The sequence below is a fragment of the Leptinotarsa decemlineata genome, unplaced genomic scaffold (assembly GCF_025532065.1).
Source record: "Leptinotarsa decemlineata unplaced genomic scaffold, Ldec_3_MD MMD2_tig00026354_RagTag_RagTag, whole genome shotgun sequence".
NCBI lineage: Eukaryota > Metazoa > Arthropoda > Insecta > Coleoptera > Chrysomelidae > Leptinotarsa > Leptinotarsa decemlineata.
Window position 1 is genome coordinate 17520655 of NW_027412702.1, and position 27324 is coordinate 17547978.

A 27324-nucleotide genomic window follows, 5' to 3' on the forward strand; every position below is an offset into this window, starting at 1 on the left:
GAAATGTGGAAAACCCTAAAGGCATTAGTAAAACAGAAAAACGATTCACTTCTACACACAATATTATTTCCAGCAGCCCAAGGAGTCTGTCAAGTCACCCATGATATAGAGAAAGCTGAAAAGTTCAATTGTTTCTTCATTGTCAGTATAGTAGACATTAAGAACACCATTCTCCATTCTTCCCTTTGGAGTAACAATAATCTCCCACCTATTAATTGTGAGATAACTAAATTAAGATTATTATCAATGTCAGAACTTAAAACTATTATTAGAGACTTTGATAACAAATGTAACTCCAATTATATAAACAACAAAGTACTTAAAAGTGTGTTTGAGGCAATCAGTGGAGTATTATTAAATTTGGTTAATACATCACTTAGAACTGGTAAAGTACCGCAAAAACTAAAAAATAGTACAGTAATTCCTGTTCGAAAAATCAATAATACTAATAAAGCCATCAACTTTCCTCCGATAAATACTTTATCCCCCATTGAAAAAATGATTGAGACGGAGAAATGAACAATTGATTGATTACATAAAAAGTAATAAACTGATTATGATGAACCAATCCGGTTTTCGATCTAAACACTCATGTGAAACAGCATTACAAGTTTCAATATCCAAATGGAAACTTGCTGTTGATGATAATGAATATATAGTGGCAGTGTTTCTAGACTTCAAAAGGGCATTTGAGACAATTTACGTTAATATCCTACAAAAAAAACTCAAATATTATGGAATTTCTGGTTCAGTACTTGAATGGTTTGAAAGCTACCTCTCTGGTCGAACTCAACAGACTAAAAATAATGGGACATATTCAAATCAAAAAGGTGTCAATAATGGTGTACCTCAAGGTAGCGTCTTGGGCCCGCTTCTGTTTGATCTTTACATTAATGACATCAACTTCATTAATGGATGTGAATTCATCCGGTAATGCACCCTCACATTTTGACCAATTTATTTTTTTCCGTCACCAAATTCATAATTACCCCACTAGGGGTAATTCTAATTTATATGTACCACGTTTGAACTTTACACAATCCATGAACTCCTTATTCCATAAAGGACTACTGGACTACAATAACCTCCCGCTTGAGATAAAACAAAGTGAATCTATTATGACATTCAAAAAAGGACTTACTAGTCATTTGAAGATAGAACATCCACATTAACATTGATATTATAATAACATATAGGTATATCTAGTATTTGTAATTTACATTGTTACTTTTTCTATTTATTGAATGCTTGGATAATTCTGAGCATACATATTTTAGTGTTATGAAGTTGGACTGTGACTTTGTCTATCCAATTTCAAAATGTTTTTGTATATTAGGATGCCTATTTGAAATAAATATATTATTATTATTATTATAATTTGGAATTTGCCATTTTGACCTGGCTTGATGTCGGGGATGTAGAGATTATTTTCCAAATATATATATATATATATATATATATATATATATATATATATATATATATATATATATATATATATATATATATCTTTGGCACCCCATAAAAAAAATCATAATACAAAAAAAATTGGAATCAGTACAAAGTATGGCCCCCACGCTGGTTTATTACGGCCCTACATCTATCGTGCATTGACAAAATGAGATTGTCAATGTCTTGTTGAGGTACATTTGCCCATTCAGCGATTAAAAGCTCTCTCAATTGAAACGTTGTGTGAATGTTCCCCATATGCGGAGTAATTCTTCGTTGAAGCATGTCCCACACATGCTCGATGGGATTCAGGTCCAGTGATTGTGCTGGCCATGGCAATACATCAACTCCTTCGTTGGTGAGCCAGTCAGTCACTAGACGCGCGACATGTGGACGAGCATTATCGTGCATTAGGTGGAAGTTTTCACCAACAGTACCAGCAAACGGACGGACGATAGGTAGAAGAATGGTGTCGAGGTACTGTCGAGCTGTGAGGGAGCGATTTGGAAAAACGAGATCGGTTCTGCCGCCGATCATGATTCCGCCCCATAGCATTACTGTACCACCTCTGTATGTGTGGACTTCCTGGACGTGTTTCAAACGTTCATTATTTCCAGGTCGTCTCCACAGTCTTACTCGACGAGAATCTGGATGAAATCCAAATCTGGATTCGTCTGTAAACAAAACTGTGGCCCAATCATTTGCATCCCAGTTTTGATGTTCTTGACACCACTCTAATCTTCTACCGCGATTGCCTCTCGACAAAGGTGGACATCTAAGTGGTCTTCTGTTGTGGAGATCTGCTTCATGCAGTCGATTTCTGACAGTATCACGACCAATGGTTACCTGGTGCGTCTGCTGCAACACGTTAACCAACTCAGGTGCTGTGATTGTCGGTTGTCTTCTTGCGGTTAAGACCAAAAATCGGTCTTGAACTGCAGTTGTAGCGCGTCCTCGCCCTGGATGTTGTTCGGCTGGACTGCCAGTTTCACGGAAACGCCGCCACAATCGACTGATAACACTTTGGGAGACCCCCAAACGAAGAGCTACATCATTTTGTCTCAGCCAATGATAAGTGATGGCGTTCCATGTTAAAGCACAATATTTCCAGTTTAATTGCTGAGCAAGAACTGCATAGAATGCACAAACTCGACACTTTCAGATTATTCATTTTAGCCGAAAACCTACAGTTTGTAAAAAACTTGATAAAAGATTAGTTACCGTTTTTGCAGGCTTTGTTCAACCCATAGAAATCTACAGGGTGGTCGAGTGTACCAATTTAATCGAAATTAAACGACCTCATGCATTTATTTTTATGATATTTAGTATGTTATAAAAATATTCCTAGACTTTTCCGATGTGTGAATATATATATATATATATATATATATATATATATATATATATATATATATATATGCTGTCTATGCTAATTTCAATTAGCAGTGGATACTGCATACTTCACTATTAAGCTGACAGAAATGAATCAAAGTTCTCAACTTTTTGGAAAATCTTAGTGTAGTAATTTTATACTCAGTTTAGACGATGGAATAAAATTTGAACTGAATTAGGAAGCTGGAATATATTTGTGTATCTCTGGCATACAAGAATATATTACTGTGGTAAAAATTGGATGTATAAATATCAAAAAGTAAAGGTCACAAAATGGAGTCTTGAGGTACACCTGACTTAGAACTCAAATGTGGAGAGTATTAGAAAAAGTAAATATAGAATTTGTCTATTTCAGAGCTATCAAAAATCTTTTAGATTTTCAGTTCTTGTATTAAAAGTGTTTTCATGTATTTCCAAAATACAGTTAAATAATCAGGTTCTGCACATATGCACAAAACTATGTCCTAACTGAATTCAGTCACCAGTACTAGTAATTAAAATTTGAAAATGCTGAGAACTCAAATTCTCAGAAACTTATACCTACTTCATACAGTTGGTCAAATATTATTTATCAGTATTGAACTGATAAGGGTTGAAAAAATACTTAGCACACATTCATAAAAATACATATCTATATAAGTCTGTGATTTCAGTTCATAGGTTTTGAATATACCTAATAACTTGAATATACCTATTGACATCTACAGGTGCTGTGATCATCCAAGTATTTCTTGTTAACTTTCGACACCTCCAGATGAGATAAAACTGAGATATTTTCATCTCAAATATAATAAGTGTTATTTTTAACTCAAGTCAAATATCACGTCTCCGATTATTACGTCTCTGAAGAGAGTGCACCAATGAAAATAGGCGTAACTCTAAATAAATAAAGATAAAATTATGTAATAAAAATAGAATAGAGTTGATATGATAAGTTGGACGAGAATGGCTTGCGTCAGTTTTAAATGTATGTAAAAGAAATGTGTGCCCTATTTAACTATCTAGTTCGAGCAGTGTTATTTACTTACTTGTACAGTGCTTTCTCTAACAACTTGCGAGACAGTTTCCCTCATCTGAGCTGCAGTTCCTGGCTTCCCCAGGCCGCGAGCAAATTTCCTTTCACTCATACTTTCACTTGACACTGTATCGTTTAATCATAAACAAATGATCGGAATTCGTCATTATTTACACCCATTTCCTCTCAATTCCACAATCGACCGACAGCAGGAAGCATTGCTGTAGTGAAAAACTGACGGGAAAACCTAAAACCTGTTGTCAAATGAAAGTGTTTCCGTCCAATAGCCTTCGGTGATTCGACAAAAAGCGCATTATTATCATAAAGCAGTTGTCCTGCTGCATCACTTGATAAATATGAACGTCATTAGCAGGTTTTCAAAAAATTATTTTATTCGTAATGGTATTGATTGATTGATAATAATTAGGAAACAGACCCCTTTAATTATTTTAACGAGCCGTTCACTGACCAAATATTAAATGTCAAACGAACACAGTGTTGTCAAATTCACATGACACGTCCATTTTGTAATGTCATCGACATTATAACAGCACAGAATACTAATAAAACCGAAGCCCACTTCACACGCTAACAAAAATAGGTGCGTTGTGTTGCATTAATGTCAATTAGCGAGTTCTTAAATTCACAGATACGTTCATCAATCCATCAAAATCGTCTTTTATTGTCTGGTGGATTGTAATTGTGGCATCCATCACATTCTTCAATTCGTAAATAGTTTCAGTGCCGCACACAAATCAATCGAGGTTTGGGTACATTTCTATTTCCATGAAATTTGTATGGTTGTGGTGGGAACGGGTAGATATATCAGATGCCATTTTTATTCGAATGAACTATGTTTCAATCAAAATCACATCATTATATGAAAAATATAAAATTTTTAAAAGAAGAAAACATATTGAATAACGTTAGAATATTTTTCAGTATTTTACTTACCTATAATTGTACTGCTTCTTCTAGCTCTTCGCATTCATTGAGTTCATCCAGGCGTTGAATTAATCCTTGCTATTTCCAGATTAAAGTTTTATCTTATCTCCAATAACTATATAGTTACAGTCAACTAGGACCATTTTTAATTTCCATCAATAACTTGCAACTTGCATCAATAATGCAACCTAAATTCAATCCACCATTCTCATCAACATCCCTAGCTGATGGAAATATCATGGTGGATCAAATTGAAATCAAAAACAAACTTTTTGAAATGAATCAAATGTGAATAGAAATTTGCACAGAAACGTAGGTGAGTTTGAATAATATTCAGATAGATATATCCAACTTGTCAGAACAATTATTATTCTTTATTTTGCCTATATACTTCGAAAAACAAAAATATATCAAAACGAAAGATTTCGGCTTTCTACTTCTCCATCTTTATGGCACTCAATCAAATAAACGAATGAAGCCATTACGTACTGTCATCGATGAAATGAGTAGATTAAACTCATTCGTGCCATATGGTCGTAATTTCATGAATGAATTGAGTGTTTCATCTTGTAAAGTTATCCAGATTGGTGCTGAAGAAGCGAAAAGGCAAGGAATCCTGTGAATGATATCTAATTGAAATCCATAACGAATGTTTGGAGTGCAAACCGAATAGGAAGCTGGTGAATGCGTGACGAGAGCGTTACGAAAAGTGTGATCGGGCGAGACGAACGGAAGTTGAGAGGAAGGTATAATTTAGTGAAGATGAAGTAGAAAGCCAGAACCTTTCTTTCCCAAAAATTAATCTCTTTATAATTGAATCTAATGTTCTGCATATTTTGGCAAGATATGCTGAACGATTAACTTATACGTACAGTTTAAAAAACAGAAAAAATTAATCAGTACCTCAAAGAGTTAAAGCTAGCTTTTCTGCATCTATATTCTGTATCTATATTCTGTAATATTGAAACAATGTACCCCTACCTGTATAACAACGGTTAAACAAATCAAGTTAAAATTGAACTTGAAATGGAATTGCCCAGTCAACAAACCTAAAAATAATTGAATGACTTGACATTTTTGTAGTGTTTTTTAAAACATGATTGAGGAGAATAGAAGTATTCTGCCACACTTCGTCACGTTACATGAAGACCATTCATTATTATTATTTCTCAATTATATCTGTAAGAATATCATATTCTCATCTTCCTGATGAGGTATTTCCTGTTTCTGTATTCTAAATTTCTTAAATTTTGATTTCATATCATTTCTAGAAACATGTGGATTCGTTTTTCGATGGCATTTCAGGTCAGCTTTCCAAATTTCTGCTACCGCAGTTGTCGGTTGATTGGACAAACCACCAACACTGACATAAAAACTTGGCAAGTTGACTTGGGTGTCACACTAATAGGTGGTTCCACTTATGTTTCGCTTGCGTTTACGCAGCTATTTTATCAAGTACTTTCTTGGTTTTTTTTTTCTCATTTTGTCTTACCCGTTTGTCTTTCTAACAAACACCAGTTAAAAGGGAAGGGAGCCAACTTCAACCTGAACAAAATCAAGATGGATAACGTCGTCGTCATTTTGTCTTCTATTGAGAACCGCCTGCCCGGTACTGTACTTATCTATTTATTTTTTGATTCTCATGGAATTATTTTCCAGCAGCTTGACTGCATTAATTTACAAATAGATATTTTAACGAGTGTGCATGATACAAATCACAAATGAAACAATTCGTGGACACAACACTCCAAAAAGGGGGGGCAAACCGCGGACACGTGTTTCTAACTATTGGCCTCATCAGCGCGGTGCAGCCAAGTGTGAAGATGGGCAACACTTGTTTGCCGGAAGAAGGTAACAATAGATACGCATGGAGTCAACAACAGAAGCCAACCGCACATTTGTGGTTCCAGTTAGAAGACCTAGAATTCCTAGGCTACATCTAACATGACCACGTAGGCAGCTATAGCTACCTGCGTGACATCCGGGTCCAGGATATAAATACAAATAGATATTTTATCGAGTGTGCATGAGACAAATCACAAATGAAACAATTTGTGGACACAACACTCCAAAAATCTGGGAATTCTAGCCTAACCTAACCTAACACGTTAGGAATCACACGTGAAACATTGTCAAGCACCTTCAAATACACGCTTCGTCTACTACTATGACAGACATCATAAGTGGTAGGTATGTGCAGATTCAGCAACGACCGACTCGGTCAATCGTTGCATGCTGAAACTTCGAGATATAACTTTCATTCTCGTGGTCAACGCACATACCTCTGATGATGTCTGCTGTAGTAGCAGACGAAACTTTCAGTACTTTAGGTTTCATTCGACCACGACCTACCAGCCCGGATTTTGTTCTCTTTGATTGTGACTCCAGTCATCACATCTATGATTCCATTACTTTTCCGATTCGCAATAAAGTTAAAATATTTCAATTTCTTTGCGGGATTTATTTTATTCGTAGAAATTTTGCAATACTCGGGCAAGCATTAACGGAATGATTATTGTCAAATTTTAATTAGGTCCATCTCAATTATTCATATAATAAGCAAGTGTTATAAGACGTCACACATTTGATAGCTTGAAACAGTTGTCAATTTTCCTCGTTATGGGAAAAACATTCTCTGAATAGTTACAGTATCGAATGGTATATGCTATCAGCCATATGGTACGTGAAACTCAGATTGCAGAATTTAGAAAGCCTTTCAAATGCATATAGGTTGCAAGGATTAGTTGTTTACCTTTTGATGTCACCATTTATTGACACTAGCGTCCTCTATTGAGAAATCCTTTTTTCACCTACACCTGTCATCAATCAGCTGGTATCATTTGGTTTGGATTTAAGATTTAACTTTCTAACAGAACTAATAAATGCTGCTAGCTGCTAGTTAACGTAAGACAAATTTCAACTGAGAATTCAATTTAAATTTAAACGAATTATCAAAATCAGTACCTACCGGCTTGCAAACCCTTTCCATAGTAAGCTTATTTTTGTCTTGACATTTTAAATATTTTCTAAATCTAATTTTAGTTTTGTGACTTTGTTTTTTAGAGTCACTGACACAAATAATGCCGTCGCCCTAAATAAAACGAATTGTGTTACAAGTACTGTAGAATGGAAGACGAACTAGACGATAAAATAATATATCAAACATATGTGTCTCACATGAAAATAATGTCACGAATAGCATGGAGTGTCCCTTTGAAGCTGTCCCATGTAACTTTCACTACTCACATTTGGAGGCTTTTCAAACTGTATCTGTTGAAACCAGAATTAATAGTTTTTGGGGCACTTGTCATTTTCTGTTTGGTTTATCTTCAAGCAACTGATCTATGGAGTCGTCATTTAGGGAGACTGCAGTACACCATCAATCGGCGGAAGTCTAACATAGAAAAATTGAGTTTCTTCGGCAACGCAGATGTTGAAAGATCCAGTTGGCAGATGAAAGTCGGAGCCATAGCAGCATACGCTGTACAAGGTAGACGAGGCAAGATGGAGGATAGGTTCGTCATCAACGACAACATCAACAACACAGGGGTCGCACTATTCGCAGTGTTTGATGGACATGGAGGTGAGTTTGCTGCAAACTTTGCAAAAGAAAAACTTGCTCAAAATCTCTTCGATAAAGTGATAGAAATAAAAGACTTGATATCTGGCAAGTCTACTCCAAAGGTGATGAAAGATAGCGACGAGGAAGAAAAGAAAGATCCCGAAAAACCTGTTACTCCAACTTCAGCAGGTCGTAGAAAGAGTTTCAGAAGAACCAGTTCCACCACAGATGAATGCATAAAAGGAGCCAAAGAAATAACCGATCTTGAACTCCTCACTAAGCTGGACAACATTAAACCCATCACCAGAAGTTCTCGACCACTAACTCTAACGCCCAGTTTTAAAAAAGTACCCCTTACAACTTACTTCGACAAGTCAGGCACTGTTAATTACGGGAAACTTCTGACAGACGAGGTACTAGCAGCTGATGAACGGTTGGTGCAAAAAGCAAAGAAAAGCCTAGACGTCGCCGGCACTACTGCTTTAATAGCCATCTTAGAAGGCGACAGGTTGGTAGTAGCCAATGTCGGAGACTCTCGAGGAGTTATGTGTGATGGTAAAGGTAACGCAATACCTCTATCTTTTGACCACAAGCCACAGCAGATGAGGGAACGGAAGAGAATCGAAGAGGCAGGAGGTTTTGTGACCTTCACCGGTGTTTGGAGGGTGGCTGGTATACTAGCCACCTCCAGAGCACTGGGTGACTATCCTTTGAAAGACAGGAAACTGGTGATCGCTGATCCCGATATTTTGACCTTTGATTTGAAAGATCACAAACCCTCTTTTTTGATTCTTGCATCAGATGGGCTGTGGGACACATTTGCGAACGACGAAGCTGTGAGCTTCATTAAAGAAAGGCTGAACGAACCCGACTACGGAGCTAAAAGCTTAACTTTACAGTCATATTACAGAGGGTCCTTAGATAATATAACAGTTATCATAATTAACTTCAAAGATAACTCTTTCAGTTCCTACAATGGGACGAAAGAATAACGTTCATAAGAAATGTGTTGATGAATATTCGATCTTTTTGCCACCTCGAAATTCAGCAGGTAATTATACTAATTGTTGAACTCGAATATTCAAGTGATAAGTATATGGATTAATGTTCCTGGAGTATATAGATCTCACAATGTCAGCTTAGAAACTTAAAGGTCACTCAATGAAAAGTTTTGTCAGATATGTTGCCTTTTTTATATGGTAGTTCATGTGAAATGAGAAGAAAAATCAAAAGAACTTGATGTGGAAGAAATCAAATAAAAAACTCTTCAGGATTGTAATATTTTATTAGTTTGCTCAACAATGTTTCATAATTTTTATTATATTGGTATTCTTATTTATTTATTATGGTCTTCAAATTCGTTCTGGAGTATCTCTTCAACTATTAACACAACTCATGTATTTTGATAAATTTAAATATGTAATGTATAAAGTTGTCATCAATTTCTTTAGATATCTCAACCCATTAGTGCATAAGTTTGCAAAAATCAATAGTTGTATGTGAATCATCAATAAAACAGTAATTCCCTATACAGTAGTGAAATAAAATCAAGAAGTTGTGTCAATTTTTATTTAAAAAAAAATCCTTCAAAAAGTAAGCTATAGGGTATCCTTACCTGGATGACACAGTTCTATGAATTGTGAGGAAGTCTATTGCAATAGATCTTGGGAAGTTCAAAAGCCTATCTGTTCTATTTTTCTCTCAATAAAAGTCTCAGCAATAATCATGCATTTGGTACCAAAACGTGAAGATATCCAAAAGTCGGCCGCCACCACCTTTTCGCTGCATATTAGCGCTACTGACCGATTCATCTAATCAATGACACCCATTTTTATTGTAGTTTGCTATAGGTTTTGCAGTGCAACTGGAATCAGAACTACTAGAACAACCGCAGAGCTTGACCAAAGCATTTTTTTTGTTAGGATTTCAACTGGTCTCAGTATAAGTTGGTTTGTATCAGTATGCCATTCGAAAAATTGTCAATAAGGGTAAGTTTGAAAAATTGAAGAGAGTTTTACATTAGTTCGTAGCTTCTGATGCTCCCTGCTATTGACAATCGGTTACCGTACTGAAGTAGGGTTTGAACTTTTTCCATTTTTCTGATCTTAGATTTCACCCCTGGCTTTTTGTCACGTTCCTGCACCTCAAGATCATATTTGAGTTGTTGGTCCAAACCAGTTCAAGATATTCTTCATGGCTTTGATCCTTGCATACACTTGTGTGTCCTATCAACTAGTGATATAGTATAAAAATCAATTTGCTGCTCGACACCTTTCTCCATTAGTTCGTATAAAAGTTTTTTTCAGTGATAAACGGAAAGTTCAACATTCATGACACTAGTGTCTTTGACAGTGGACGGTTGAAAAAGTATACGAATAAACTAACAATACTTCACGTTTGTAATAAAAGTCATGATATACTTCGACTATACTACTTAAAATTTGCTGAATTTTAATGATGCTATAGAAGTTGTTTAAAAAAACTTAGCCGATACCGCTTTTGGGCCCATTTTTGGAAAGATACATCTACACTTCTTATGATCCCAAACGATTCTCAATTTTTTCCTCTTGTGTAAAGGTCTAGAGGATTTGTCTTTAACATCCAAATATAAGAGATTATATTCATATATGAGGTATTGCCAGGGAAGAACACATCTGCTTAAATGGACACTATGCACTAATGGGTTGATTTTTTGCAGATATGTAAATGGTCTTATTCTTTTGCGAAGTTATTATATTGATAAAAAATCATTGTATACGGCTCATTGAGTTGTTTGTAAGACATTCAAAATTTGGAATTCAGTGAAGGCAATATTTCTAATGATGAAACAATTAAAAACCTCTTCTAGTTTGACCAACCATGATCCCATGTCAAGAATTTCAAATAGAACTTAATATTTTCCAGACCATTTGATTGGATATAATTTTTTCAAATATAAGTGGCCATTTCTATTCAAAATTGTGGCGTAAAAGCCACTCCTTCAAGTGACGTCATCTATTGAAATGTTAAACAACTTGATGTAATGAGACAGAAGACGAAAATCAGATTGGTTTTCAAGGCAAAATTCAGCAATTGGATTTTTTTTGGAATGCTATTTACAACTTTATCTTGAAAATCTTAAGCGGTACTTTTTAAACATTGACATTAAAATGTATCTCTTGTACTATAAAACGATGTCAAAGATACTATTAGTTTAATTTTTCTGTGCCAGTGAAAAAGTAAAAGTTTCAAAGCTCATCCTGGGTTAGTATTACCTACCAACTTTTTCACTACCAAAGAGAAATGACTCACATAGTACCAGAGATATACTTCAAAGTTCAAAACATGTTACTAAGATTCTTGAGATTGATGAAGTTCAAAATTGTGATTTAAAAAAATAAATAAAAAGTATGTCAAATATAGATTTTTGTATTTTTCTTCTTGAACTAAGCAAACTTTTCACTCTCTACCGGAAGAGATTTTCAATTGTTTAATCCTTGTGATAATGGGCTCCAATGTTTCAAATTTCTATCTCAAAATGGCTGAATGATACTGTGTACATTACTAGGACAATTCAAGTTGTACTAGTAGCATGTTTCAAAAAAATTTCATCAGAACCGATTCTGTTGAATCAATTCATAGAACTTGTGATGCACTGTTTGGAACCTTTGGTGTAATAATGAATATTACTGGAGTTTTTCCCAACACCAAATCTTTATTTTTAACACCTCGACGTGTTTCGATCACCAAGTGATCATCTTCAAAGAGGAAAATTGAACAGTTTAATAAATTGATGGATGTGGCCGTTACTACGTGGTAGGAGATCACATTTAAACTTATTGTTTAAGTTTGAAAATGTCCATATAGGACGAAACTGTAGTAACGTTGGTTACAAATAAAAGTGGTAAAAAACATAGAAATTTTCATTTCTCTTTTTATCTTGAACAGTTTAATCTTCCTCGTTGATCGGTGATCGAAACACGTGTCGAGGTGTTAAAAATAACGATTTGGTGTTGGGAAAAAAACTCCAGTAATATTCAATTCATAGAAAATAAAAACTTAGTATTTTTGTTGAAAATTCACATTTTATATTAAATTTTACGTATATCTTTGTACTGAAGGACTAATTCTACTTCAAATGTTATCGAAAGTTATGCGAAAGTGGAAAAAAGGAACATTGTGTGCCAATACTCTTGTACAGTTGACTGTGTATTAGACTGTAAGGTTTGTTTTTGTCATATGATGTGAAATAAACATTGAAGTTGAATTTTCAATTTTTTATTCATCAGTGAATAGGTAACAAATAGAAATCATTTTTAAAATAAATAAAAAAATTGTCAATATCGTATGTACACCCAAAATTCGTTTAACATCTTATGCATAGTGTATTTACAATTTGATATATAAATGCATCTCAACATTTTCTTTTCATTAAGCTTGTAAGATTTTCAATTCCAGTAATGTAAATATAAAAGTTTGGACAATGGGACAATAAAAAATATTATATCATAACTTCATATCTAAACCATTTCAAATTCATTCTCAGAGTCGATTTGTTTGCCATCAGCTGCTTGAATCTCTGAAAATAAACATAATATTAGTTGATTATCAATGGAACAGCATCTACAATAGCACTGGCCAAAAGAATCTTGACCTTCCTATCCCCACAACAAATCTAGTCAAAGATAATTTATTTATAATGGGGTGAAATGTATAAATCGAATTGAAGATGAAAGTTACAACAATTTTAGAAATGAGACCAAAAACTGGGGTGATGAAAATTAACATTTCCCATTTTTTTGTGTCTCTTTTTGTATACAGATATGAATATGTTCATTCATAATTAATTTTTATATTTTTTATACATTTCTACTGGAAATTATATTCACGAAAACTCTGGATAGACCAAAATCATAATTAGATCCATTTTCTCTAATGATGCGACAGATTATTTAACAGTGGTCAAAATGTTTCATCGTTCTTTATGTTTGTAAATTTATGCCATTTTATTTTTAAACCTTATTTTGATGAGATATTTTTCTATATGTTCTTTCAATTTATTGTTTGCTTTCATTTTTTAATTTTAGATATTCTTGAAGAAGGAAATAAAACATTCCGAAAGCTTGAAGATCAATAGATAGTCAGTGTCATTGCTTTTCAAGTTTGAAAGCCGTGGATTTTTGGAATTTCTTCCTAACATTTCGCTGGCGCGAGTGGCTAGCTTCTTCAGAGGTTTTAACCATCATGGCTTGCTGTCCGATGACTACCTTTTAGGCTTCGTAAAGCGTATTTAGGCTTTGTCAGGTAATCAGTTGTATTTGTACCTGTACTTGTACCTGCACTTGTAGCAGTACTCGTACCTGCACTTGACCCTGGAACATTAACAATCTTGCTGCCTGTTGTCCTTTTCGTTATTCTAGAATTCCTTAAAATGGGGTTCCAATGAACCTCAATCAAATATGGAACTGGTAAAAGTGCAGGTAGAAGTACAGGTACAAATACAACTGATTACCTGACAAGGCATAAATACACTTTACGAAACCTAAAAGGTAGTCATCGGACAGCAAGCCATGATGGTTAAACCTCTGAAGAAGCTAGCCACTCGCGCCAGCGAAACGTTAGGAAGAAATTCCAAAAATCCACGGCTTTCAAACTTGAAAAGCAATGACACTGAAAACCTCAGCCGTGAAAGTCTAAACCATTTTGTCAATAGATACTATTTCTTTATAACCATTCTATATTGACTACCAAACCCAATTGAAATAGGAACTTTATATATTTTGTTTTGTTTCTGAAACTTCTCCGAATAGTTTTTTTAGGTACACTATTTACCAAATTTAGAAATGAAATAAAGTTAATCCAACATATATAACTATGAAGAAAAAAAAAAACACGAAGGAACGACACTTGAAGAAATTTTCAGGTAAAGAAAAGATACTTTTCATGAACGAAGTTTGCTATTCTGGGGTTGTCGCCTGAGGGAGAAGCGAAAAAAATAGCAAGAAATGAGAAAGTAGTAAATATAATGTATGATTTTGTCATACATAACTTGAATTTACCGTTCAAAATTCCCAGAATATCAGTTTTTACCTTGAACACAAAGAAATTCATAATTTATTTTTGGATGTTATTTGAACAGAAAAACCAGTGTATATCTATAGTGAAAAATGTACAGTGACCATTGCTGTAACAAGTTCAGTTCGCCTTTTCTACGACTTTGATGACTGGCGTTTCAAACTATAACTGATATTGTTAAAGGTTTTTATTTCAGTATTTTAATATTAATATAAGTCACAAAAAGGATTTGAAGTTTATAACTTCTATTTAATTATATGCGAGCGCTTTCGACAGCTGGTCGTGCTGTCATGATCTAGGCTCTACTCAAACAGTTTGTATTTTTTTTCTACACATTTTATTTCTTAAAAATAAAAATCCACTACTAACATACCTGAAAATGACGAGGCATTGGCTTCAACTGCACTTTCTAGTGTTGGCGACCATTCTTTTGGTTTGTCAAGGCTTATTTCAAACATTGGCTCTTTTTCCCTATCAATCAAGTCAGTTTTCACTCGCTGACAAAATTCATCAAAGTCTGATTCTGTTTTACAAAAAAAGCACTACAATGAAAAATACATTTAAATGCAGACCAAAGTACAAATAAAACTATTATGTTAGCAAATGAGTACTCTCCAAATACTTTGACAATTTAACTTTACTCGATAAAATATAAATGTTTGCTGATAACATCAGCCTAATTTACAGTGGTAACAGCTCGGGTGACAGTACCTCTACACGAAAAAGGTAATGATAATGAAATATCATTATGGCTTGACTGTCATGAATATTCACAAAATTTTTAAATGTACATGTATGTTGGTAACAAAAAAAGGATTCAAAATATGTTATAAAATTTGATAATGAGGATTGTGAAATACCATGATCTTGGGATAGATGTACTTTTTTTGTGGAAAAAATGTTTCCTACAAATAGGGAGACAAACAACATAAAAATTGATATACTCTTCATTAGTTCATTATAAAAATCAACAACTAATATAAGTAGGGAGATGGCAAAACATCCTCTATTAAAAGCAAACAAAGAAAAATCGAAAAGGACATTCTAAAAGTGTACACTTAAAGAGAACTAGAACAATTATAAATGTGAAAGTCACTCACTTAACACTCACTCATTCATCTCTGTTTCTCCGTACTGGAAAGTCCTAGGAAGCTAAAATTTGGTATATAGGTGCTTCTCAGATCTTGGATGCTTACTAAGAAAAGATTTTCAAATATTCTAACTGGGGCGCCCCCCGTGAGGGTGAAAGGGAAGCGTTTACATATGAAAATTACCTTTTCATCACTGTTTCTCCGTACCGCTATATTTTCGGAGGCTGAAATTTTGTGTGTAGGTTCGTTTTATATTGTAGATGTGCAATGAGAAAGGCTTTTCAAATATTCCAAATTGGGCTCCCCTCTGTATATAAAAGGGACGCGTTTACAGCTACCGGACTGGGTCATGGCCGGTGAGAAGTCTCTCCCTCAATACAATAAGTATGTATTAATAGTATGTATGTACGATTTCTCCCACCAGCCATGACTCAGTCCGGTAGCTGTACATATATTACAGATTTAAAATGCAGGGACATAGCGGTTGCGGCGGTACAGGGCCAATTATATGTGGTTCTTTCAAGAGTAAGCTCTAAAAAAACATTTGTATTGTCTACTGACAAAAAAGCTGTGAATGTTGTATATAAAGACATTCTGTAGTATATTTAGTATCAGCATTGCACCCGTGCGGAGCCGTGGCAGGTCGCTAGTAATTTGTTTAAATTAAGAAAATTATTAGATCTTCCATAATAAATTCAAACTATCGACTATGAATCAAATTTTCGAAAATAATGCCACAACCACCAACCTCGCGTATAAATCAATAAACATATTGTCGCACTGCCATGTGGCTTTTCAAGCACTTGGTTCTCACCAGGCAACAAAAAATTGGTAGTGAACTGACAAAAATGACTTTTTTCGATAGAAAGACATAACAAATTGTATGTAGTCATCAACCTGGAAGGTAATGGAGCTGCTGACTCCCTTGCAAGGGAGGGTGCTGCCAGCGGTTTCATCGGACATGATCACTTTATCACTTCAGGCTTTGCCAAACACTGAACACTGGAGCGTAAGAAGAGCTTCACACTCCTGGCAAAATATACCAAAATTGGCCTATTCCCAAGGCATTTATATATCCTTCGAAGCATGGCACCAAACAATTGCTAAGACTACAGCTGGGATGACCTACATTGTCTGATAGTCCTACTTACATAATCATCATATGCAGAGACTTCGACTGTAAGGAGACAGTGCATGCCTTCTCTGATTGAGATATTGTGAAATACCAGAGTACATACGGTAGGTCTGCCCCACCACGGACCAAATCAGGTTTTCAGAATGCACAGAGTGAGAAGATTACTCACCAAATATGTTATTGGGCTTCGTCAAGAACCTGGACTTGTTCTACCGAGCTTAAGTATGTGCAAGGCACAATAAACCCTCACAGGTTGCAGTGGAGGTTCGAGTAGACCCACTCTCTTTGGACCTAGACCCAACAGAACTATTCAAAAGACTAATTGAAAATACTTTTCCCACACCAAAACAAAAATACTGTTTCTTGACGTGCGTTTTGCTAAGGCAGAAGATGACTAATCAGTGTTAGTCATATTTTGATGGTATCAACTTGTATTATATCAGTATCTTTTGTCAGGTTTTGAAGGACTTTGTAATTGGGAATTTTTTCCTGTTTCGCTAGCAGACATGGCTATCTTCTTCCGATATACTTGTTACTTGGATGTTGAAAAATTTCAATGACCCAAGTAACATAGACTGTGGCTGCGAAAGTCATCTTCCATAAATGCCCGTCAAGAGACAGTATTTTTGTTCTGATTTGGGAAAAGTTTTTCAATTGATTCACTTCACCCCAGAGGTTCCAATGAACCAATCATTCAACAGATATTTACAAAGTATGCAAGTAATGAACATGAAAACATTATGAAGGTATTAGGTACAATGATCTACTGAACACATAACAACTAGAAAATTCAAATTAATTTGAAGAATATTTACTCATCTCATAATGTATATATTGTGAAATATGTATGTTTATGTTTGACTGCATAAACACAATTTTGATAATATTTTTTATTAAACAGGGTCGATGTATTTTCTTGGTCGACTCATAATTTAGTTTTAATTTCAGTTTCGATATCATTTTTTATTTTCATTGCTCCACTGATACTAAATAATTTTGAATTATTTACCTTAAACATGTATGCTTCTTGGAAAATGCATTAATTATTATCATCTTTATATTAAATAACAACAAGCACTACTTTTACTATCATAATAATAATACAGTCAAATTTATTCCATATTCCTAATAAATTTCATGAGTAAATATGACTTGAAACCATATCATAGGTATGACTAAAATCATATCAACATTGCTCCTTTTGAATAATACTTAAATGTCTACCTCAATTTTAACTATGAATGATTCAACATGAAGTCATTAAACTATAATATCTGTTGTCGAGAATTTAAAAACCGAAATAAATTGCAAAGCATAAGAAAACAATCATTTGCTGAAATAGTATTGAAATAAAAAAAAACTCACCACAGCTACTGAAGGATCGATTTTGGTAACATTAATTCTAGATGCATATCTACAGTGATAGGTTATATCTATTTCAATTTGTTCTGGTGTCTCTTTATTCCCAACGAAACCAGTTTTTTGAGTATTGTGTGGGTCTAGATATATCAGTTCCTTTCCAACACATCCTATGAAGTATAAAGCAACATTTGGCTTTCCACCAATAATGCCTAAGCTTTGTTTGAACTGAAAACATTTCTGAAATTGTGAAAAACTATTATTACAATTTGGAAATACTTAGCCCTGTAAAGCAATAAATTGAAATTCTAAGGTAGACATCATATAGTAATGATACATCTGATACATAATAAACTTAGAAGCTACACAGGCTAATTTATCGCCTGACATATAATTCTTTATGAGTGGGAAATAATAGACATACAAATTCATCTTCTTTGACAAATTTCAAAGGGAGGCAAAATTTTTAAGCTTGTTAAGAATACCAAATGACAATTTTTTATATACTTCTCAAAAATGTTGGTTCCAGAAAAAAAAAGTTATTTGAATTATTGAATTTTTAAATAAAACCCCCTGGAGCTCCTTTGTGTTTTGGAATAAAAAGTAAAAATACACTTGATATTAGTGAATTAGTTCAATAATAAATTGTATTAATACACTCTAATAAAGTAACAATGGAAATACTGCAGAAAATTGATAGTAACAGAAAATAACTTAGTAAACGTTTAAGGTGAATGAAATAAAAAGGATCCTGACCTGTAAACAGCTAATATAAATGGGATTGATATTGGTGATTCCTAATCTCAAAGGCACTATAAGTAACAGTGGTTTCCATTCCGAATTCATCTTATTTGTGTCAGAATTTTTGGAATCAACAGGACAACATAACTCTCCTGAAATATAATTTTATTTTTGAAAAAATATCAACTGTGCGAAAACAGTGTTTTATTATATTGTTGAAATTCATATTTAATGAATAATTTCTACCCAAGTACAGTTTGAGCAACAAAAGTTTTATGAAAAATTGTCCAAGTCAGTAATGGGATTTTTCAATTCAATATTGAATATAAGTATAGGACCTACTATTACCTACATATACTTACTTATATCATTGATTATAATAGTGTTGTCCAGAGCTACATGAATGGAGAGTTTGCTCCATTCATCATACCTTACTAATTTCCTAAAAAAAATCAATGTTTTTGTGTTATATGTTACCTTCCACAAATTGAAAAAAAAATTGCAATACTTTATGCACATGTAAAAAGTTCAAACTTCCAGTTTACTCTGAGAATTTAGAACAAACAAAACATCAAACTTATCCTAATGATTTCCCTTGTGCATGTTGGTCTTATCATAGTGAACAGAGTACCTATCAATTTGACGTTTTCATCAATACCAATAAATGTGAATTTCAATATCGGGTATAAATATTATAGGGGTTATTTTTCATTTAAGTAATTTGAAATAGAATCATGATTTCAATTCTTATAGATTTTGAATTTTGACATAATATTCTCGGTCATATTCTATATAAATATTATACAAGAGAGAAAATGAGCGAAAAATCATATAGACTTCAGCCCAAAACGAAATTTTGATACATCACCTTGATTATTCAAAATCAACATTTTTCTGGAAATCAGCAAAATATTTCAAAACCAATAAAAAATTTGAACATCATTATTTTTCTGCCTGTATTTTGAAATGAGCCAATCAGCAATGGATGCACGCTGGTGAGGAAATTGATACAATTATAGGAAGAAAGTTAAAAGTTGGTGAACTTCTACTTGTTACTTGATAATTGTAATTTTTTTTGCTTGTCCATTGGAAAATAAAGTTTATCTTATAATTGGCAATTGTCCCTTACCATTTGTTGATTGTTGCTTCCTAATTGAGTGTTCATAAATTCACCTTTACAGATGAACATCATGAAATCATCAAGGGATACTATAAAAGAAATTTCTTTTCATGTTAGGAAGCATAAACTTATATGAAACATGTTTACAAAACCATAGCTTGTGAGTGAACTATAAGTTTGTCCTTTTTACATTAGTACAGATTTCTCTAAAAAAATCTGTAGTTTAATTGGTCTGTGGAGTTTAAAAATAGCTGAATGAAAGGTCACCAAATCGTGACTCATCCACATTAATCATTTCCTTACAACTAATATTTGATTGAACTAACATACTTTCAATCAATATTTGCTTTCTTGGTATTTGAATGAAATTGAAACATGCAATTACTTCAAAACTTGCGCAACAGTATTTGGACCAAACCACTGTCCAACTGACTTTCCCAGAGAATCGCCCATTTGGGCGATTTGGTGAATTGAGTAAGGGGCCTGCCTGGTATCCTCAAACTTTCTCAAGATCTTAAGGTAGGTTGAGTCTTGAGTTTGTGGATCCCATAACCAGTCTCTGCCTAAATGAAGGGAAACAAGTGCTTGAGCGAGTACCATCTGTCCACACCTCAACATGCAACCCCATCCTTTATCCGAAGTAAGTCCTTCGCTACCACCAATTGGTACAAAACATTTCCTGTATGTTATCCATATTTTCGAAATAATGTCTTGTCTTATCTCATAGATATCTGTAAATCAACCACGGTCACTTATATGTTTAATAAAGTTATTGAAAAACAAACCATTCATAGCATTATATCTTTTTCCCAGTATCCATACAGGTTCTGTAGTTTTTGGAATATCATCTGGCTCTAGAGTTGCTTCCAAACAGGCTTCAAACATACAATCCATTATATCTCTCGTAGCAACACACATTTATTGAATATACTAAACAGTCTTTTGTGTCGTGAAAAGTTCAATCTATTCTTGAAAAACTCTAAGACATTTTGCAACCTCAATGTTTTTATTGAAATGTGCTACTGTTTGACATTACGTCAAAAACTGACAATTGACACGAGATAAGACAAATGTGACAGGTGAGGACAAACATTTCTTGCATTTTTTGTTATGAAATTCGAATTTTCACCTCAAGGTAGCAGCACTTTTCAACAAATCAATATACTTTTATAAAATTATTTTTTATCATGCACTATGAAAGTATCTCTAACATCTGAATAAAACAATGCGAAACATTTTTTTGAAAAATCTGCCAACTGTCATATTTGAATAGTGTCATATATGTTATAATACAAACACCAAAAAAATGCAAATTACAATTTTCCAAAATGTTAATTCAAATATGACAATCAAGATATTCAAAAAAAGTCATTTAATGTTTATAATACTATCTTTTTTGTAATGAAGATATATAAAAGTGTGGAATAAGGGCTCCGGAGTTAATTTCAGCTTAAATTCAGTTTTAATTTTAAACTTTCTAAAATGTCAGTTCAAATCTAACAATCAAGATATTCAAAAACAGTCATTTGATATTAAAAATCAACCAACTGACAGCAACTCTACAATATTTTGATTCTCAAATAACTTATATCGAAAATGTAGGTAAACAACAAAGTTGTTCTACGTCATTTTAGCAAAGTTAATGTTCGAAAATGAATAGAGTAATGGGAAATTAGAGATGTATGCATTCGCTGATTTGAAGATAGGGTTCTTGCATACACATTACCTAGATTTTGTGTTGTGAATATATTAGGACTTTGATTTGAAAGTCAAGAAAATAAATAGGTAGGTATAATCTATTCCAGACCTCATCAATTAAAATTTATGCTTTTCATATTTTAAGAATAGGTAATACATAGCGTTTATCAATAATATAGTGACGTGATTCTCTTAGATATCCTGATATTTTTGCTTTCAAACTGGAATTAAGAGTATATTTATAAATTCTTATTCCTATTATGTAATTATTCCTTTAATATTAGCTTGGCCCCAGTTTCGTATAGGCCTGGCAACTATGAGTTCTTGGACATTTCTAAAATTCGGTTAGTTTTATATTGGATCGAATGATAATAAACTTTGGAGTGCCAGGGTTAATCGCTTGAAAAAAAATGTCATTGCAAAAAATATATGTTTTTCAAATAGGTGTACTTAATGATTCTTTACCTTCTTGTAAAATTCCTCTTACGAAATTGTATGAACCTAAAATAGTATATATATTTGTTTGACGATTGACTTTAATAATTAACGTACACACTACTTACTTGAAACTGTATCATAGAATGGTGAGAACATTTTTGAGTATTTCTGGGTGAACAACTGACGCAACCTCGAAATTAATGAGTGATTTATTCAAACTCATGATATACACTTCTCCAGAATTTGTTTCTGAATTCTAAAAACCAGATACCTCTGGTACTGCCCACTTGTTCCAAGCAGGGTGACAAAAAATTATATTATTTCTTTTCTTGCTACTGATCACTATCAATGTTCATTCACCAATATGTTCAGAGGAAAATGCTTTATAGGTACCGCGATAGCTAACTAGAAAAATAGAACACTGTCAGGAACAATATGAACCTTGGCTTTCTAACATAGAAGTAAGATGTTAAATGTCTTTTTCATTATTTCCTCAATCTAATTTTTGCATAGAAAGAGAAAGTGATTATTATCGGAAAATATAAATTTTTGGTCGTATATATAGTCTGTGTGCTCCTTCCTCCATCTATAGTTGGCAAAACTTTGTCAAAGGCAATTATATATAGAAGACAAAGACAAAAAATAGAGAAGCTGTATGTCATCTCGAAGAGTTGTTCGAGATAGTTCACATGACTTTTTTTATATCAAGTGCTTTTTTGATCTCGATGAGTTCTTTAGAAATGGGGCCTAATATAATATGTTCTTGATCGAGTCAATAGTTTAGGATATTTACGATAAGATGCATGATTTGAATATTTTCTAAACACAGCATTCACATTAGTATCGGTGATTTTTATCAAATAATATTTTCAAAATAAGAGATTGCAAATACTTGGCGTTGCTTGCGGTGTTGTTTGTAACTTGCCAAAAATGTAAAATGGTGAGATAAATCAATTATTCTATTGAAATTGGAATACATTTTCGGAATTAATCCAAAACAAACGTTACTTCCACTCATCAGAATCGAAAGACTCAACTAGGTATTTCTTCAAATATTTTGTCACCAAGAAATGAAGTTATGTAATGATACCTATACTTAATTCTCATCAGCCTGTATAATAATTATATATTGTAGAATAAGAATACAATAAGATTAAAATGATTACTAGTTACTATTAGTCACTAATTCCATATTTTCACCTATAAAGATTTCATACACCTACTAATTTTGTTGTGAGTAAATACATTACATCCCAATAACTTTTAATGCTTTTAATTTGAGATTTACGAAGCATTAAAAGTTATTGGGATGTACTGTATTTACTCACAATAAAATTAGAATCAGACCTTCATTACGCACAGACAAAGGGAAAAGTATGAAACCCCTAGAAACAAACAAAAGATAACTTTCAACGAAGAAAATCAATCATCCAATTGGATTTAGCATGTTGAAGATCAACTGTGTGTTTTTGAATGAGAACCCTATTTTAATATCATATAACAAAAAAGTGCGGGGTCAAATAAAAGTCAAATAACGTTGCTAATATGATTGTACCCATTAACAGACTCTTGCCTATTATCAAAATGTAGTACCTACTCAAGAGATTCATTTTTTAAATATGAATATGAGCTTATCATATTCATTTGCATACAAATTTTACTACTTTTCATTTTGAAATATTTGCTAAAGAACTTTGTTAAAATACTTTTACGAGTATTTAGGTACGCGAGAGTATATATATATCTCCTTTAAGTATACCCTTCCTCCTGATTGGAGACCCAAACATCAAACATCACAAGCAACCTTGATTTTTCACATTACTTACAATATTTTATTTTAATTCAACTTGCAGATTTTGAATGTTATTTTCGAATCAAATCTTGCAACTGAATTTCAAGCACTAATCTTCAACTAATCAGGATTAAATTTTGCGAATTCGTTTAGTTTGGATGACAATAAAGTGACGTCATTCTACACCCAATATGGCAGACCATCCAAAATGGTGGACATTCCCCTGATATGGGTATTAAATAAAAGGATTTGATGAAAAAAATATGAGAAATAAAATGACATCATTCTAAATCCTAGGGCCATATATTTTCATAATTTGTTTCTTCAAAACTCAAATTTTCGACTTTAGTCTCGAAATTTCAACTTTAATCTTGAAATTTCTACTTAAATCTCGATATTTCGATTTCGTAGTTTCGTTAAAGTCGTAATCTCGAAGACGCCATCTTTGGGATTGACAAAGATTATCGAGGCTCCTCAAGGCGGTCACTTGCAGAGTCAAGCTTCGACATCTACGGCCGACGAGATACGTCCTCTGTCAATTACTGTAGCGCTCACTGCAAGACAATTTTGAGTTCAAAGTCGAAATTTTCAGTTTAATTTCCAAGAAACAATTAATAAAAATTTGTGGCTATTTTGCGCTTCCGTAAAATTCAATTCGACGGGCTCCTAAAGATAGTTGACTGTTTTTCTAATGCATTTCCGTAGTATAGATATGAATCGGGGGAGATCAATGGGAAAAAATAAAATGGCGGAAAAAATTGGCCATAAATCGCTACTTTCGCCCAGATATATTATCACTTGAACTCAATCAGAAATTAAATTAATTTCAAGTCAAATGAGCTTCCGAAAGGGTATAGGGTCTAAATGCCATATGAATCGAATTTTTGGCGGGAGTACTATCGATGGAGAATTTTGGTATTTCCTTTGCTACGATAATTATTGATAGTTGAATTAGAATACCTTCGTTTTTGTTGTCACTAATGTAATATTTGGAAGTGTGGTTTAAATAAATCTTTATGAACTTTCAAATCGAGTTAAAAAAATAATTTTTCGAAATTGACCTTGTAACATAATTGGCCATTGTAAGATAGTTTTTGTTACATTTCATGCAATATAAAAAAACTTGGGTTAATCCACTCTTGGAAATTTTGAAAGCTGAAGGTGAGATATAATCAATAAATTTATATATTTGTGGGAACCATACCACAAAATCAAATAACCATTCCATTGTGTGGTTAGAACTGCTTGGGCTTAGTTTGTGATAGATTGTGAAGCTCAGAATTGTTGCCTAGAAGAAAAACTAGCGTCATACCTGGTCTTAAACTCCTCTTTATTGTGTCGTTGTTTCTTTTCAAATAATCACTTAGTTGTCTAACACTATTTAGCCTTTTTAAAATTCTTCTATTTTCTGACGGATCCATAGACTTGTTTTGGTCGATATGTTCTTCTATTGTGTCGGCATACCGACTGATAAAGAATTCACTATCTATATTTTTCAAAATAAAAATTGAAACAATGAGAATTGCGAGACAAACCTTCTGTTTGTAACTAAACGTTAATATTTCCTGCAAACAACTCTCTATACTTAGTAAAACAAACAGTGCTAATTTGCTTCTACAGTTTATATGGCTACTAGCTATAAAATCGCATTCCGAATATATCTTTGGTGTGCGTGTATAGAATGGAAAACCAATGACGGATGCTAACACTGCAATATTTATTTTATCTCGATGATTTGTGTTTGGTTAGTATTGATTACATACATTAGGTTGTTCCCGCTAACAGGGTGTACCTTGAATCAGTTATAAAAATTTGTACTCAAGTGACGAACAACAAACTGATTTGATTGAAAGGTACGGGTGATATTCCTTGAGATATTGACAAAAATGATATGACAATGAGAATTTATTTTTGGAGAGTTGTAGATAAAACACTGACACTGACCTATTTACACTCGCGTTTATCACAATTATTGTTGGGGATGTTTCAGAATTGAAGAATGTATAACTTATGTAGACAAATTTTCGTTGATATTTTGACTTGAGAATATGAAATCAGTAGTAACTAGAAGAACATCTATACAGACCACAGTACTTGAAATATTTATTTTGGTGTTTAGATCGCTGGAGATTCAATCCATTTGGAAAGAAGTTTATTCCACGTAAACGCAGTGTTCGACCTACAGTAATCCAGGACGATGATTTGAGGACCCTGGTGGAGACTGACCCATCACAAATGGTGCCTGGATGGGCGAAAGGACTGGGCGTCAGCTCCTATGCGGTTTTTGATGGTTTGAAACGAATTGGAAAGGTCACGAAGCTCGAAAAATGGGTGACCTACGATCTGATTGATCGACAGAAATTGTCACGTTTAGAGGTATATTCTTCTTTGCTTTAGCGCAACCAAAACAATCCTTTTTTGTATCAGATCGATACGTGTGATGAAAAGTGGATCTTCTACGACAACAGGAGACGTTCAAGGCAGTGGTTAAACACCGATGAGCCACCCAGGCACTTCCCAAAGGCGAATACCCACTAAAAATGACCACATAAACGCCGTTCTCCAAATGGAAGAGTTCTTAAACAGTGAAGTTCGAGGTGTACTGAGTTGATCCTCAAAACCGCTCTTGGTGGAATCAAATGTGCCAAGTCAATTGAATACCTCCTGTGGAAATATCTATAAAAGAGAGACAAATCTCCAACCTTTCTTCGATGTTCTAGACTATCAAGGTTGCAAGTGATATTCGTGTCTCCAATCTGGCGTATGGCTCTTTTCTGGATGGAATCCAGCAGATTTAGGGTATGCTTAGGGGCAGAGCCCCATATATGGGAACAATACTCCAAAGAAGGTCTGATCTGAGCTTTATAATGCATCAAAAGTTGCTGAGGTGTGTACAGTTTTCTGGTTCGGAAGTGTTCCAAGCTTTTGAGAAACAGCCTTTGCAATTCCAGCGACATGATTGTGCCAAGACATATTGGTGTCCATTTCGACCCCCAACAAACTTATTGAAGCAGAAAGCGGAATTGTTTGTCCTGAAATTTTTATATCCAGTTCGGAGACATTTATCTTCTTGGAGAAAACCGATCCCTGGGTTTTTGTGGCATGGTATTGAACCTGGTTACTGGTGAATATATGCATTCACAGCTGATGTCCTGGAATCCAACTAAAATGACGGGACAAGTGTGCTGTCGTCATCAAAGCAATATATAAGGACAAACATTCAAATTCCGCATTGAACGACCAAAAAAAGGTTAACTAACCACTCATCACCATTGTTCAACCTTTTATTATATTCAAAATTTACCGACTGTCCAAGAACGAGATTGTTATGATTTTTCAAATTCTACCAGTTATTTCATTCTCCATTAACCAATTATTAAGTGAGGTAACTACTACTGTTGTAATATGTGTACCTATTATTAGATACTACCTGTGAAGCTAGAGTTTTAGCGAAAAAAAGTGCTTGATTATTATCATGGATAAACACCAATATCATGACAATACACTTGACATCAGCCATTGTTATCAAAATT

The 27324-nt window shown here is 33.7% G+C and overlaps 3 protein-coding genes across 11 annotated transcripts in view; 1 reads left to right on the plus strand and 2 right to left on the minus strand.

Moving 5' to 3' along the window:
• The window catches only part of Ziz (dedicator of cytokinesis protein Ziz), a 47890-nt gene extending 43557 nt beyond the window's left edge, over positions 1 to 4333 (minus strand). For 2 of the 4 annotated variants that reach the window (XM_074184055.1, XM_074184054.1), the window contains exon 1: positions 3870 to 4333. In XM_074184055.1, coding sequence (XP_074040156.1) covers positions 3870 to 3968 — 99 coding nt within the window. In that variant the 5' untranslated portion in view covers positions 3969 to 4333. The remainder of the gene's footprint in view (positions 1 to 3869) is intronic. The other 2 variants (XM_074184057.1, XM_074184056.1) reach the window with 1 other exon arrangement.
• LOC111517988 (protein phosphatase 1L) lies at positions 3662 to 12609 on the plus strand. 4 transcript variants are annotated; one of them, XM_023174295.2, is made up of 2 exons: positions 3662 to 3808; positions 7865 to 12609. In XM_023174295.2, the coding sequence occupies exon 2, from the start codon at positions 7928 to 7930 to the stop codon at positions 9353 to 9355; it is 1428 nt and encodes a 475-aa protein (XP_023030063.1). In that variant the 5' UTR covers positions 3662 to 3808; positions 7865 to 7927; the 3' UTR covers positions 9356 to 12609. The 4 variants fall into 4 exon arrangements, with proteins under 4 accessions (XP_023030063.1, XP_023030062.1, XP_023030061.1 ...); XM_023174294.2 differs by lacking the exon at positions 3662 to 3808 and adding an exon at positions 7584 to 7705; XM_023174293.2 differs by lacking the exon at positions 3662 to 3808 and adding an exon at positions 7612 to 7791 and having other exon boundaries at positions 7844 to 12609.
• On the minus strand, positions 12605 to 25427 carry Atg4a (Autophagy-related 4a). Of its 3 annotated transcripts, XM_023174290.2 has the most exons (9): positions 22125 to 22385; positions 22027 to 22062; positions 20649 to 20738; positions 20249 to 20594; positions 19106 to 19185; positions 18759 to 18895; positions 18009 to 18242; positions 14791 to 14959; positions 12605 to 12921 (listed from the first exon to the last, which is right to left on the minus strand). In XM_023174290.2, the coding sequence occupies exons 1-9, from the start codon at positions 22153 to 22155 to the stop codon at positions 12863 to 12865; spliced, it is 1182 nt and encodes a 393-aa protein (XP_023030058.1). In that variant the 5' UTR covers positions 22156 to 22385; the 3' UTR covers positions 12605 to 12862. The 3 variants fall into 3 exon arrangements, with proteins under 3 accessions (XP_023030058.1, XP_023030057.1, XP_023030059.1); XM_023174289.2 differs by lacking the exons at positions 22027 to 22062; positions 22125 to 22385 and adding an exon at positions 25104 to 25427; XM_023174291.2 differs by lacking the exon at positions 22027 to 22062.
• Positions 25428 to 27324: the final 1897 nt, after the last annotated feature.

Coding starts and splice junctions, on each gene's coding strand:
- LOC111517988 (XM_023174295.2), top strand. CDS start 7,928: ATGGAAGACGAACTAGACGATAAAATAATATATCAAACATATGTGTCT.
- Atg4a (XM_023174289.2), bottom strand. CDS start 25,212: ATGGATCCGTCAGAAAATAGAAGAATTTTAAAAAGGCTAAATAGTGTT. Junction 18,896..19,105: donor TATTATAATCAATGATATAA/GTAAGTATATGT, acceptor ATTATATTTCAG/GAGAGTTATGTTGTCCTGTT. Junction 12,922..14,790: donor CAATGCCTCGTCATTTTCAG/GTATGTTAGTAG, acceptor GTTTATTTTCAG/AGATTCAAGCAGCTGATGGC.